General features: G+C 42.4%; 1 protein-coding gene across 1 annotated transcript in view; it reads left to right on the plus strand.

Annotated features, from left to right (window-relative positions):
* The window catches only part of LOC126248390 (calcium-dependent secretion activator-like), a 1,500,396-nt gene that overhangs the window by 1,310,396 nt on the left and 173,527 nt on the right, over positions 1-16,473 (plus strand). The window contains exon 26 of the mRNA XM_049949341.1: positions 8,192-8,347. Within this exon, the coding sequence (XP_049805298.1) occupies positions 8,192-8,347 (156 nt within the window). The remainder of the gene's footprint in view (positions 1-8,191; positions 8,348-16,473) is intronic.

Raw genomic sequence — 16,473 nt, forward strand, 5'->3', positions numbered from 1 at the left:
CCACATCCTTTCATCTTTCCCTCTCCTTCCCTCTTTCCTGATGGAGCAACTGTTGGTTGCGAAAGCTGAATTTTGTGTGTATGTTTGTGTGTCTATCGACCTGCCAGCGCTTTCGTTTGGTAAGTCACATCATCTAAGAGATTATATATATATATATATATATATATATATATATATATATATATATATATATATATATATATATATATATATATATATATATAGACACACACACAGGGTGTTTAAAAAATGACCGGTATATTTGAAACGGCAATAAAAACTAAACGAGCAGCGATAGAAATACACCGTTTGTTGCAATATGCTTGGGACAACAGTACATTTTCAGGCAGACAAACTTTCGAAATTACAGTAGTTACAATTTTCAACAACAGATGGCGCTGCGGTCTGGGAAACTCTATAGTACTACATTTTCCACATATCCACCATGCGTAGCAATAATATGGCGTAGTCTCTGAATGAAATTACCCGAAACCTTTGACAACGTGTCTGGCGGAATGGCTTCACATGCAGATGAGATGTACTGCTTCAGCTGTTCAATTGTTTCTGTATTCTGGCGGTACACCTGGTCTTTCAAGTGTCCCCACAGAATGAATTCACAGGGGTTCATGTCTGGTGAATAGGGAGGCCAATCCACGCCGCCTCCTGTATGTTTCGGATAGCCCAAAGCAATCACACGATCATCGAAATATTCATTCAGGAAATTAAAGACGTCAGCCGTGCGATGAGGCTGGGCACCATCTTGCATAAACCACGAGGTGTTCGCAGTGTCGTCTAAGGCAGTTTGTACCACCACAAATTCACGAAGAATGTCCAGATAGCGTGATGCAGTAATCGTTTTGGATCTGAACAATGGGCCAATGATTCCTTTGGAAGAAATGGCGGCTCAGACCAGTACTTTCTGAGGATGCAGGGACGATGGGACTGCAACATGGGGCTTTTTGGTTCCCCATATGCGCCAGTTCTGTTTATTGACGAAGCCGTCCAGGTAAAAATAAGCTTTGTCAGTAAACCAAATGCTGCCCACATGCATATCGCCGTCATCAGTCCTGTGCACTATATCATTAGCGAATGTCTCTCGTGCAGCAATGGTAGCGGCGCTGAGGGGTTGCCGCGTTAGAATTTTGTATGGATAGAGGTGTAAACTCTGGCGCATGAGACGATACGTGGATGTTGGCGTCATTTGGACCGCAGCTGCAACACGGCGAATGGAAACCCGAGACCGCTGTTGGATCACCTGCTGCACTAGCTGCGCGTTGCCCTCTGTCGTTGCCGTATGCGGTCGCCCTACCTTTCCAGCATGTTCATCCGTCACATTCCCAGTCCGTTGAAATTTTTCAAACAGATCCTTTATTGTATCGCTTTTCGGTCCTTTGGTTACATTAAACCTCCGTTGAAAACTTCGTCTTGTTGCAACAACACTGTGTTCTAGGCGGTGGAATTCCAACACCAGAAAAATCCTCTGTTCTAAGGAATAAACCATGTTGTCTACAGCACACTTGCACGTTGTGAACAGCACACGCTTACAGCAGAAAGATGACGTACAGAATGGCGCACCCACAGACTGCGTTGACTTCTATATCTTTCACATCACTTGCAGCGCCATCTGTTGTTGAAAATTGTAACTACTGTAATTTCGAAAGTTTGTCCGCCTGAAAATGTACTGTTGTCCCAAGCATATTGCAACAAACGGTGTATTTCTATCGCTGCTCGTTTAGTTTTTATTGCCGTTTCAAATATACCGGTCATTTTTGAAACACCCTATATATATATATATATATATATATATATATATATATATATATATATATATGTGTGTGTGTGTGTGTGTGTGTGTGTGTGTGTGTGTGTGTGTGTGTGTGTCTGAGTAAGTATCTTTAGCTTGGTGAAGAATGGATGACAATGTTCCAAATGATCTGTCTTACAAATTAAATGCAAAACTTTCTTTTGTATTTTTATAATTTTATCAGCATGGGGAGCATTTCCCCATATAATAAGGCCATACGATATATGCAATTGGAAAAGTCCAAAGTATGTCATCTGAAGGTATTCCATACTTACCATGTCCCTTAGTTTCTAAAAGAGGTATGATACCCGAGATATCTTTTCGCAGATGTAATGGATATCTTCTTGCCAATTAAGTTTGGATTCAATGTGAATACCTAGAAGTTTCAATGATTTAGTTTCTATATCCTTTGTCATGCCTAGTATGAGCAGTTGTGTTTTGGCGGTATTGCATAAGAGTTTATTAGAAGTAAACCAGTCCAAAGCTACGTCAAGAGATTCTTTTGTTATTTGACTGAGTTCAGAGATGTTCTGATGGGAGATAAACAATGTAGTATCATCTGTGTAACTTATGACAGGATGTGGTATGTTGTAAGCCACGTCATTGATTGCAACAATGAAAAAGAAGGGTCCGAGGGTAGATCCTTGTGGAACACATGTATCTGCCTTGAGGAAGGAAGAATGGATATTCCTGACTAAAAGGAATTGTTTCCTGTTGTTCAAGTAAGAAGTGATAATGGCTAATGTGTTCTCTTGCAACCCACAGTATTCCAATTTCTTTAGTAGGATATCAACAGGAATGCAATCGAATGCCGTGCTTAAGTCACATAATACAAGTAATAATTTATTTTTGTTTTCAATAGCAGATAATGTTCGATCAATGATTTCTAAAACAGCAGTAGTTGTGTTTTTTTCCTTGCAAAATCCATACTGAAAGTTACAAAGTAAGCCATGACCTTCAAAGTAGGTATTTAGCTGGTTGTGCATTAAGTGCCTCATATATTTTTGACAATATAGGCACAATTCAAATTGGTCTTTAGCTTTCAGGCAGTTTTTTATTCCTCTTTTTATAAACTGGGATGACTTTAGATATCTTGAGTGTATTAGGAAAAACCCCACATTCTAAGCATTTATTGAAAATACTGGCTAATGGTGAGCATAGGTACCCTCCACCACACACCGTCATGAATATATGACAGACCTGTCTGGATATCAGTTGATGTTCACATTTTGCATAATTATTTTCATTAGTCTATTGACATGGTGCTTCATAAAATTTTGTAAATTTGTGTCCATGTTCACAAATTTCAGAACATGGACAGTTGGTAATGTGTAGGTTTCTGTTGTATAGGGTGAAAATTGCTGAGAAAACTTACTTTCTAAGTAGCAGCTTCTTTGTTTTATGTGTAATTTCCATGTTGCGTTAATCCCGTAGTATCATAGTTATACACTCCTGGAAATGGAAAAAAGAACACATTGACACCGGTGTGTCAGACCCACCATACTTGCTCCGGACACTGCGAGAGGGCTGTACAAGCAATGATCACACGCACGGCACAGTGGACACACCAGGAACCGCGGTGTTGGCCGTCGAATGGCGCTAGCTGCGCAGCATTTGTGCACCGCCGCCGTCAGTGTCAGCCAGTTTGCCGTGGCATACGGAGCTCCATCGCAGTCTTTAACACTGGTAGCATGCCGCGACAGCGTGGACGTGAACCGTATGTGCAGTTGACGGACTTTGAGCGAGGGTGTATAGTGGGCATGCGGGAGGCCGGTTGGACGTACCGCCGAATTGCTCAACACGTGGGGCGTGAGGTCTCCACAGTACATCGATGTTGTCGCCAGTGGTCGGCGGAAGGTGCACGTGCCCATCGACCTGGGACCGGACCGCAGCGACGCACGGATGCACGCCAAGACCGTAGGATCCTACGCAGTGCCGTAGGGGACCGCACCGCCACTTCCCAGCAAATTAGGGACACTGTTGCTCCTGGGGTATCGGCGAGGACCATTCGCAACCGTCTCCATGAAGCTGGGCTACGGTCCCGCACACCGTTAGGCCGTCTTCCGCTCACGCCCCAACATCGTGCAGCCCGCCTCCAGTGGTGTCGCGACAGGCGTGAATGGAGAGACGAATGGAGATGTGTTGTCTTCAGCGATGAGAGTCACTTCTGCCTTGGTGCCAATGATGGTCGTATGCGTGTTTGGCGCCGTGCAGGTGAGCGCCACAATCAGGACTGCATACGACCGAGGCACACAGGGCCAACTCCCGGCATCATGGTGTGGGGAGCGATCTCCTACACTGGCCGTACACCACTGGTGATCGTCGAGGGGACACTGAATAGTGCACGGTACATCCAAACCGTCATCGAACCCATCGTTCTACCATTCCTAGACCGGCAAGGGAACTTGCTGTTCCAACAGGACAATGCACGTCCACATGTATCCCGTGCCACCCAACGTGCTCTAGAAGGTGTAAGTCAACTACCCTGGCCAGCAAGATCTCCGGATCTGTCCCCCATTGAGCGTGTTTGGGACTGGATGAAGCGTCGTCTCACGCGGTCTGCACGTCCAGCACGAACGCTGGTCCAACTGAGGCGCCAGGTGGAAATGGTATGGCAAGCCGTTCCACAGGACTACATCCAGCATCTCTACGATCGTCTCCATGGGAGAATAGCAGCCTGCATTGCTGCGAAAGGTGGATATACACTGTACTAGTGCCGACATTGTGCATGCTCTGTTGCCTGTGTCTATGTGCCTGTGGTTCTGTCAGTGTGATCATGTGATGTATCTGACCCCAGGAATGTGTCAATAAAGTTTCCCCTTCCTGGGACAATGAATTCACGGTGTTCTTATTTCAATTTCCAGGAGTGTATATTAAATAAATATGTAACATAATAAAACAATACTCACGTACAAAATTCAGAAAAGGTGCTGTTGGAGAGGTGGCACTTTAGTTGTAAGACCACATGGCTGCTTTGATGGTCTAGGAATTGTGTGTGACAAGGTTGGTATGAGCCATGAAACATGAGGGGCTAGGAGCAGGAGTGGAGTGGGGAAGTACAAGAGTATTGTGTAGGTTGGGTGGTCCACCAAATACAATTCCGGGTGATAGGAAGGATAGTGGGGATGATATTTCTTATTTCCTGGCAAAACAAAAGGTAGTTGCAATGCTGGTAGAGACTATGATTCAGTTTCTCCAGTTCTAGGTGGTACACTGGGTCATGTAGGGGATGCTCCTTTGTGGCCCATCAGTGGCTAGGGTGGGAATGGTGGGTGACTTGAGTGATGTGGCATTGGTGACATGTTTCTGGATCTGACAGAGAGGGTAATTTACTTTGATAAACCAGAACATTATGACCACCCAGCTAATAGCTTGTATGCCCACCTTTGCCATGGATAACAATGGTGATGCAACATGACATGGAAGCAATGAGTCACTGGTACGCCACTGGATGGAGTTGGCAACACATTTGCACGCACAAGTCCCCTATTGAAGGGAGGGGGCAATGAACACTGATGCCACATTCAGTCACATCCCAGGTGTGTTCCATCGGGTTCAGATCTGGCAAGCTGGGTGGCCAGCATATCAACTGGAACTTGGCGCTGTGTTCTTTGAACCACTCCATCATACTCCTGGCCTTGTGGCCTTGCTGAAAAATGCTGCTGCCCTCACAAGATCTCCATAAAGGGGTGTATGTGGTTTGAAACCAAAAACCAGTGTACAATACTCCTTGGTCATTATTGTGCCATGAACAAGCTCCATGGGACCCATGGATGCCCACATTAATGTTCTCTAGAGCATAATGGTGCTGCCACCAGCTTGTCTCCATTCCACAGTATAGATGTCAAGGAGCTGTTCCCCTGGAAAACAATGGATTCATAGCCTCCCATTGGCATGAGTAAGATATTGGGATTTATCAGACCATGCAATGCTCTGCCCTTGAGCTGATGTCCAGTGCTGATTGTCACATGCCCATTTCAGTTTTAGTTGCTGATGTTGTGGTTTTAACATTGGCACGTGCATGACACATTGGCTGCTGAGGCCCAGCATTAGGAGTGTTCAGTGTACTGTGTGTTAAGACACACTTGTACTCTGCCCAGCATTAAGATCTGATGTTGGTTCCATCATAGTTCATCGCCTGTCCTGTTTTACCAGTCTGCCCAGCCAACAACGTTCATCTTCTGTAATTAGGGGTGGCTGCTCAGTCCCACAACATCTGGATGTGGTTTCACCTCAGTGTTTTCATATGTTGAAGACACTCACCACAGCATTCCTCAAACACCTAACAAGTTATCCAACTTTCAAAATGCCCATGCCAAGCCTCTGGGCCATCACAATCTGCCCTCTGTCAAAATCAAATAGAGATCGTGCCTTCCCAATTCTACACACAGACAGAATGCTGTCTGATAACACATGCACCATGCATGTGTCTGACTGTTGGTCATTCCATGCTAGATGATGCTGCTATTGCCTGAATTGGTTTATATTGGTAGTAAGATGGTGGTCATAATGTTCTGGCTGTTAAGTGTAGGTCTGCAAAAATCTCAGCAAGACTCTTAGCATATTTGGGGAGAGCCTGCTGATCACTGCAGATGTAATGACCATGGGTGTCTAATCTGTATGGATGGGACTGCTTTGTGTAGAATAGGTAACATATGTTGAAATGAAGGTTCTTCCATAGCTGGTGGGTTTGATGTGGATGGAGGTACCAATTTATTCATCCATGACATCAGTGTCTTTATTGAGAAAGGTGGCTTCTTGGGCAGAGTAGGACAAGGTGAAACAAATGGGGGAGAATATGTTAAGGTTCTGGATGAATATAGATAGGGTGTCCTCACACTTGGTATAGGTCATATATATATGTCATCAATGAATCTGAAACAGATGAGGTGTTAGGGATTCTGGGTGACAAGGAAAGATTTCTCTATATTGTCCAGGAATAGATTGTTTTAAGATGTTGTCATGGAGGTGCTCATTTTGATTCCTTCCACCAACACTTGCTTTACTGAACTGCATGGGGTGGGGGGGAGAGGGGGGGGGAGTCTGCCTACAACATATCCTTTGTTCCCACAAACCTTGGGTTGTGGCCTTAATCTTTGCTATTCCCTGTCCTCCATCTGCTTTGATCACCTGTCCTACTCACATCCCAGCCTCAATTGTGCCTTTTGTTCCCCCACTGTAACTACATAGCACTTCCCATTCACTCTCCTCTCCTCTCCTCCTCTCCTCTCCTCCTCTCCTCTCCTCTCCTCTCCTCTCCTCTCCTCTCCTCTCCTCTCCTCTCCTCTCCTCTCCTCTCCTCTCCTCTCCTCTCCTCTCCTCTCCTCTCCTCTCCTCTCCTCTCCTCTCCTCTCCTCTCCTCTCCTCTCCTCTCCTCTCCTCTCCTCTCCTCTCCTCTCCTCTCCTCTCCTCTATGTACGAATGTTTGTGTGTAAGTTTCATCGTCAGATGAAGGACTTATCAAATGTCTGAGAAACATCCAAGATTCCCTTTTAAGTGTGCCTGTCCACTGCCACTTGCCTCCTTTATGTAGTGAGTAGTAACCTGTGTTAATTCATATTTTCTTCCATCAAAGATTTTCCATTAATTTGTAATTACATAATTCCACCTGAAATACAAGATATTGAAAAAAAGTATTCCATACTATGATAGGTGGTAGTATGGACCAAAATAAGACAAAAATGTCTAGTAAATGTGAACCCTTCCTTAAGAGCTATGAGAATTTGTTCATCGTCTCTGCTGTGAAACACATCTGTTCTGCTGCAAGCTCTTTGGTATTGCAAACAACCTACAACATGCAGTAAATGAATGAGGACACATTTCTCTGTTATTTGCACATGGATAAATCATGCAGTGAACATCTGTTATGATTGTTACTGTGAACATACATTAATTTTGATGGAACTACTTTATGTTATGGTAAATTTGTGAAATGCTTTTAGATTGTAGTATCAGCTTTGTACTTACCAGCATATGGAAGCCTATTATTACACATGGAAAACAGCAGACATGGTCTTCTGTTATTGTCTGAAAAGTGGATTCAATCATCAAGCGTATGTTCTGTGTGCTGAAACATACGCAGAAGCACTGCAGTTTCACAGTAACAGAATAATGTATTCTACATTGTTTACTTATTTCCTTAGTGCATTCTATAGGTAATATGTAATAACAATGAACTTCACAGTAGTGAAGATGAACAAATGCTCATAGCTCTTGAGGCACGTGTTTTTGAGCCCATCTCCACTGGATATTTTTTCTTGTTTCAGTAAATACTACAACCCTCAAAAATATGGAACACTTTTTTAACAGTCTGTTGTTTATGTGGTTGTTATTATTAATTTTTCTCTTGGTGGTAGAATAAAGTGTAAGGGCTGTTGTTCTTTCCAGGAATGGATGTGCTACTTCAGAAGATTTGTTTTGGAAACTAGATGCCCTTCAATCTTTTATAAGAGATCTCCACTGGCCTGATACAGAGTTCAGACAACATTTAGAGCAAAGGTTGAAGCTTATGGCATGTGATATGATAGAATCATGTATCCAAAGGTAAGGAATAAGTTACTTAATTTGTTTTCTAGTTATGTCAGACTGAATTAACTTGTAAGAATGTAATGCATTGTTTATTTTATTTTATTTTATTTTATTTTATTTTATTTTTTTTTGGTGGTTCTAATTGCATTAAATACATTAAGAAAATTACAGATTCAATTGCCATCAGACATCAAGAAGAATGCTGTGATCCCAGTGTTAAAGATGGTAGGAGCTGAGAGATGATGGTGTTACTGAAAATGTTGTGTTGTAAGAACAGTGTTAGGTATGACGGTTAAAAACAGCTGGACATGAGTGAGGAATGACTCATAGGCTGACGTATGCATAGTGTAAGTGGTATCATTGAGTGCACTGTCCATGTGCAGTATGGGGAAGGTGTGCAATCTATCTGAGTTTGCCTGAGGTCAGATTGTTATTGCCCAGAGGATTGGCATGAGCATTTCGGAAAATCCATGACTTGTCAGGTGTTCAAGCAGTGCTTTGGTGAGTGTCTTCAACATGTGGAGAAACCAAGGTGTAACCACATCCAGACATCATGGGGTTCAGTCATCACCCTTCACTACAGATGTTGGACTTCGTAGGCTGGGCACACAAATAAAACAGGACAGGTGGTGAACTGTGTGAAACTAACAACAGACTATAATACTGGGTAGAGCAGAACTGTGTCTGAACACATAGTACAGTGAACATTCCTACTGATGGGCCTTCACAGCCAATGACCCATGCATGTGCCAATGTTAATAGCACAACATCAGCAATTACAACTGAGAAGAACATGTAATTATTGACTCTGGACATTGGCACAGTGGCAGAGTGTAGCATGGTTTGATGAATCCCATTACCTTCTTGATCATGCCAATGGCAGGGAATGAATTTGTGGTCTTCCAGGTGAACAGCTCCTTGACACCTGTACTGTGGGACACAGACAAGGTGGTTGTGGATGCATGATGCTCTGGGTATCATTCATGTAGGCATCTGTGGGTCCAGTGGAGACTCAAAGTAATTCAGAGGAAGGCTGCTAGTTTTGTTATCAGTAGCCTCAATCAACATGTATTATTGGGATGCTGTATGAAATAAAATGGGAATATCTGGTGGGAAGAAGATGTTCTTTTTCACAAAATACTGCTGAGAAAATGTAGTTAACCATCATTTGAAGCTACTGCAGAAAGATTTCACAGCCACCGATGTACATTTTGTGCAAGGACCACATAGATAATATAAGAGAAATTAGGGCTCATACCGAGGCACATAGATAGTTGTTTTTCCCTTACTCTATTTGCAAGTGGAACAGGAACAGAAATGAATAGCAGTGATACAAGTTGAGTTTTACAAGAGTGACACTTTTTAAATTGATACTGATTTCTGGACAGAAGCTTTCAGTCTCAAGGAAATTTATCACATTCACTCTCTGAATTTGTTCAAGAATTTTATAATTATATAGGTCCATTCTTTTACCTTTATATAAATGGGAGTCACCTGAATGTTTTTCCTGTTGACTGCGATTCTGCCCTGGGTGAGAGGTTCACGATAAATGTGAGCTAAGTAAGGGGCTAATTCTGCAGCTCTGTAACCAAACTGGTATTCAATCCAGACTGGATGACTTATTTGTTTTTAACACATTCTGTTGATTCTCTATTCCAGGGATGCCTACTACTATGTCCTCCATATGAGAGTGTGTGTGGCGGTATAACAACAGCATCTTTGTAAGATACTCCTGTGTGAATGAATTCTTAAATACAAAATTTTAAATCTTAGCTTTCGTTTTGCTGCCTTTTATTGCCACCACACCATACTGGTCAACAAGTGACTGGACAGCTGGATAGAAGCCTTCGACCTGCTTAGCAATTTTATATAGGACCAGATTTTTCTTTGGCTCTTGGGATGACCTTTCACTAAGGTATAGCTGAAGTTGTTGTATGTTTTTTGCATCAGTCTCCTTAAAGACTCACAAATTTCGATTAGCTTTTACCTGTTGACATTTACACATTTTACTAACTGAAAGAGAGACAATCTCTGCCTCCTCTGAATTTTATTACTATACAAAAAAATGGTCTTCTTTCCATCCTGAATCCATTTATTCAGCACATATTTATTCATGGTGGGATCAACATGTCCTAGTTAAGTATGAATAAAAGTGAAGTGAATGAAAAAGTAAACTGCCGCCTGCTTCATGTCTGCTGTGCAGCGAGCTATCTTAATTTAAGTATTAACTGTATTTTTCTTACTTGTCACTTCTTCTTCCGTGTGTTTTTGCTTTTAGGAAGCTTTAATTGTTGAGTGCTAGTAATAGTGTTCCATAGATTTCGTGTTTGTTTTGAATACAGTCAGAGAGAGTCCCTTTAGTCAGCCACAGTGCCAGTAGTGCTAGTGTTTGTTTTGAATACAGTCCAGAGACAGGTAGTGCTATTTTCATTGTTTTCTACAAGAAGTGGCTAGCAATCACAGTTTAGTCAACAATCAGCTGCCTTCAGTGAATTAGCAGTCTAGTTAAAAGTTGATTAACTCTCTACAGTAAATTGATTCCTTAGGATGGATAGGATGTGTGACTGCTGTGTACAGACGCAGGAGGAGCTGGCCACTGTTTGCGAACAGCTGAGCCTGTTGATGGCCGCGGTCAGCCATCTTCAGGCTGCTGCCTCGGAGTGTAGCGGCAGTGGGGAGTCTGGTGCATCGCATGGTACACCTCAGGTGTTACATTCTCAACCACTGTCCCTGCTGTTGAGACATCTTCGCCGGTACCGGGCGCGGTTGGGCCACCCTCTCCCCAAGGGGAGTGGCCAGTTCTGCGGCGTTCGCGGCGCACGAGGCGGAGGGCAAATGTGGAGGCTGGCCGCGTGGCATCACCCACTCTGCCTGTGAGTGGACATGTGGCTGCTCCTTCAGCAAGGTCTGAGCAGGCACACGGGGGGAGAGGTTTATTAGTTATTGGGAGCTCCAACGTTAGGCGGGTGATGGAGCCCCTTAGGGAAATAGCGGAAAGGTTGGGGAAGAAGACCAGGGTTCACTCTGTCTGCTTGCCGGGGGTCTCATGTGGAGGAAGCCCTGCCGGCGGTGATAGAGAGCACTGGGTGCACCTGACTGCAAATTGTTGCTCATGTCGGCACCAATGACTCCTGCTGTCTGGGTTCAGAGGTCATCATCAGTTCGTACAAGCGGTTGGCGGAATTGGTGAAGGTGGAAAGCCTCACTCGCGGGGTAGAATCAGAGCTAACTATTTGTAGTATCATTCCCAGAACTGATCGCGATTCTCTGGTTTGGAGCCGAGTGGAAGGCTTAAACCAGAGGCTCAGACGATTCTGCGGAGATCTGGGGTGCAAATTTCTCGACCTCCGCTATCGGATGGAGAAATGTGGGGTCCCCCTGAATAGGTTGGGGCTACAAGTGTAGCGGAGTACGTGTGGAGTGCACATGGTGGTTTTTTAGGTTAGAGAATTTCCTCCCTAGGCCTGACGAGACGCCTCCTGAGACACAGCAAGGTAGGAGTAGACAAAATGCAACAGGGAATAACATTATTGATGTGCTAATAGTAAACTGCAGGAGCGTCTATAGAAAGGTCCCAGAACTGCTCTCATTAATTAACGGTCACAATGCCCATATAGTACTAGGGACAGAAAGTTGGCTGAAACCAGACATAAACAGCAATGAAATCCTAAACTCAGATTGGAATGTATACCACAGAGACAGGCTGGACAGTGAAGGGGGAGGCATGTTTATAGCGATAAGAAGCGCAATAGTATTGAAGGAAATTGACGGAGATCCGAAATGTGAAATGATTTGGGTGAAGGTCACGGTTAAAGCAGGCTCAGACATGGTAATTGGATGTCTCTATAGGCCCCCTGGCTCAGCAGCTGTTGTGGCTGAGCACCTGAAGGATAATTTGGAAAATATTTCGAGTAGATTTCCCCACCATGTTATAGTTCTGGGTGCAGATTTTAATTTGCCGGATATAGACTCAGATGTTCATAACGGGTGGCAGGGACAAAGGTTCCAGTGAAATTTTTTTAAGTGCTTTATCTGAAAACTACCTTGAGCAGTTAAACAGAGAACCGACTCGTGGCGTTAACATATTAGACCTTCTGGTGACAAACAGACCCGAACTATTTGAAACAGTTAACGCAGAACAGGGAATCAGCGATCATAAAGCGGTTACGGCATTGATGATTTCAGCTGTAAATAGAAATATTAAAAAAGGTAGGAAGATTTTTCTGTTTAGCAAAAGTGACAAAAAGCAGATTACAGAGTACCTGATGGCTCAACACAAAAGTTTTGTCTCAATTACAAATAGTGTTGAGGATCAGTGGACAAAGTTCAAAACCATCGTACAATATGTGTTACATGAGTATGTGCCAAGCAAGATCGTAAGAGATGGAAAAGAGCCACTGTGGTACAACAACCAAGTTAGAAAACTGCTGCGGAAGCAAAGGGAACTTCACAACAACCATAAACATAGTCAAAGCCTTGCAGACAAACAAAAATTACGTGAAGCGAAATCTAGTGTGAGGAGGGCTATGCGAGAGGCGTTCAATGAATTCAAAAGTAAAGTTCTATGTACTGACTTGGCAGAAAATCCTAAGAAATTTTGGTCTTATGTCAAAACAGTAGGTGGATCAAAACAAAATGTCCAGACACTCTGTGACCAAAATGGTACTGAAACAGAGGATGACAGACTAAAGGCCAAAATACTAAATGTCTTTTTCGAAAGCTGTTTCACAGAAGAAGACTGCACTGTAGTTCCTTCTCTATATTGTCGTACAGATGACAAAATGGTAGATATCAAAATAGATGACAGAGGGATAGAGAAACAATTAAAATCTCTCAAATGAGAAAAGGCCGCTGGACCTGATGGGATACCAGTTCGATTTTACACAGAGTACGTGAAGGAACTTGCCCCCCTTCTTGCAGCGGTGTACTGTAGGTCTCTAGAAGAGCGTAGTATTCCAAAGGATTGGAAAAGGGCACAGATCATCCCTGTATTCAAGAAGGGACGTCGAACAGATGTGCAGAACTACAGACCTACATCTCAAACGTTGATCAGTTGTAGAATTTTGGAACACGTATTATGTTCGAGTATAATGACTTTTCTGGAGACTAGAAATCTACTCTGTAGGAATCAGCATGGGTTTTGAAAAAGACAATCGTGTGAAAATCAGCTCGCGCTATTCGTCCACGAGACTCAGAGGGCCATAGACACGGGTTAACAGGTAGATGCCGTGTTTCTTGACTTCCGCAAGGCGTTCGATACAGTTCCCCACAGTCATTTAATGAAGAAAGTAAGAGCATATGGACTATCAGACCAATTGTGTGATTGGATTGAAGAGTTCCTAGTTAACAGAACGCAACACGTCATTCTCAATGGAGAGAAGTCTTCTGAAGTAAGAGTTATTTCAGGTGCGCTGCAGGGGAGTGTCATAGGACCATTGCTGTTCACAATATATATAAATGACCTTGTGGATGACATCGGAAGTTCACTGAGGCTTTTTGCAGATGATGCTGTGGTGTATCAAGAGGTTGTAACAATGGAAAATTGTACTGAAATGCAAAAGGATCTGCAGCGAATTGACGCATGGTGCAGGGAATGGCAATCGAATCTCAATTTAGACAAGTGTAATGTGCTGCGAATACATAGAAAGATAGATCCCTTATCATTTAGCTACAAAATAGCAGGTCAGCAACTGGAAGCAGTTAATGCCATAAATTATCTGGGAGTACGCATTAGGAGTGATTTAAAATGGAATGATCATATAAAGTTGAACGTCGGTAAAACAGATGCCAGACTGAGATTCATTGGAAGAATCCTAAGGAAATGCAATCCAAAAACAAAGGAAGTCGGTTACAGTACAATTGTTTGCACACTGCTTGAATACTGCTCATCGGTGTGAGTTCCGTACCTGATAGGGTTGATAGAAGAGATAGAGAAGATCCTACAGAGAGCAGCGCGCTTCATTACAGGATCATTTAGTAATTGGGAAAGCGTTACGGAGATGATAGGTAAACTCCAGTGGAAGACTCTGCAGGAGAGATGCTCAGTAGCTCGGTACGGCCTTTTGTTAAAGTTTCAAGAACATACCTTCACCGAAGAGTCAAGCAGTATATTGCTCCCTCCTATGTATATCTCGCGAAGAGACCATGAGGATAAAATCAGAGAGATTAGAGCCCACACAGAATCATACTGACAATCCTTCTTTCCACGAACAATACAATACTGCAATAGAAGGGAGAACCGATAGAGGTACTCAGGGTACCCTCCGCCACACACCGTCAGGTGGATTGCGGAGATGGATGTAGATGTAGATGTAGATATGTGACCATTTATTCAATAACTGTTTATACTATAAAATAATCATAGGAAGGTGATTTGTGAAGATGAACATCGACAGACCATAATAGTTACAAAACAATTCAGTAATCAGTGCAGTTTCCCTAAACATATTAGTCTACAAGAAACCAAATCTCGAAAATTTTACAAAATATTTCTTTATGATTGTAGGTAATACATGTTTTATTTAGTGTCCATAGCTTGTGATATGTGTTAACAACTTAACAGTAGAACCACGGGAACTAGTACTATACTTAGAATCGCTGATGTGGTCAAAGTAACCACTTTCTTTGTAAGTACATGCTGTGCTGTTTAATGTAAATATTAATGACCTTGATAACAATGTATCACTTTAATTATGTTTAGTAACAGTATCATTGTATTATACAACAACAATGGTAACATATTACTAATATTAAAGAACATAGTTCAGAATATTTATCTGCAACCATACTAATTGTATTGCAGTAGTCTTAAAATTAATAGAACTTAATCTTACTAGAGAAACTTAGTACCCATGAATATGTTAAGAGAAAGACCAATCATAAAATATGACCATGTATAGTACCTAAACTACTGCCTTTATTACTTTATATGTACACGGCCCACAAACATATCTCTTGCATTTACTGCGCACTTCATTTGTCTTTTTCTGCATTTCCTCATTTGGCATAGTTTTCTTAGTTTTCTTACTTTCACAGGAATTTCCGCTTCTTCTCTTTCTTCCCTTTTCTTCCTTTTCTTTTCCATCCCTTGGCATCCTTTCCTAACTCCTGGTTTCCATATAGGCTCTAAGTAACTCTTCTGCTAGATTTAGGATGAAACTCCTCCTCCTTATTTTGATCCCTGTCACTAGATTGAAAATGATCCATGCGTTGATGGCTGCTAAATCAAGAATATTGTGAAATACGTGTACAGACCATCGACGAGTAGCAGAGTGGACAGAATATTTCCTCGTCATCTGGTCCAAGACATCTACAGCAAATTTTGTGCTGTTGTAGAAGCTCACTGTTTCGGGAAGGTGTTACAAATTATTTTGTATTTCAGCATCTGTGTGCATGGTGCTATACAGAAGAACATTTTTGTTCTTTTTCCCTTGGTAAACAGTCAGAGTACCACCTTCCCCTTTTCAAGAGAACAGACGTATAAAGAGGAGTTTTCATTTTTTTTTATAGTGTTCGGAATTTCTTTTCTTGCACAGTTGATAGTGCTGACAAGACTAGTTTTCCCTTTTTCCAGTCTCTCCCCAAGTGTGACCGTAGTGAAAAAATTATCAGTAGCCACATTTCACCCCCTATTGCGATATGGAGCTACCAACTTCATTACTACTTGTTCTGGAAGTTTCCCATTAGGTGCCCTCTGTTCATTCTTTCCTACATAAGGCAACCCTTTACAAAGATATTTTGTTTCTACATCCGCTAGAAGCCAGAATTTGATTCCAAATTTATCAGGCTTATTCGGCATATATTGTAAATACGGACACCTGGTTCTGCTGGGGAAAAGTTGTTCGCCAACAGTGACATTTGATCCAGGTATCTAATTCAACTGACAGTTTTCTATAAAATGGTTCAAAGTAGTTGATATAAGTGCAAATTTGTCACTTTTCAAATGTTCCGACCATCCATTTCTTTCATCAAAACGCAGATATTTCAAAATTTCTCGAAACCTGTTTCTGCTCATTGTGTCAGTGAAAAATGGGGCTCCCCTCTTTTTCGACCACAACTCATCTATTTCAATACATCTGGCACCTAGTGCACCACGAGCATATAATAAAGCAACAAATGCATCTAATTCTTCTAAATGCAAA

The sequence above is a fragment of the Schistocerca nitens genome, chromosome 3 (assembly GCF_023898315.1).
Source record: "Schistocerca nitens isolate TAMUIC-IGC-003100 chromosome 3, iqSchNite1.1, whole genome shotgun sequence".
Lineage (NCBI taxonomy): Eukaryota > Metazoa > Arthropoda > Insecta > Orthoptera > Acrididae > Schistocerca > Schistocerca nitens.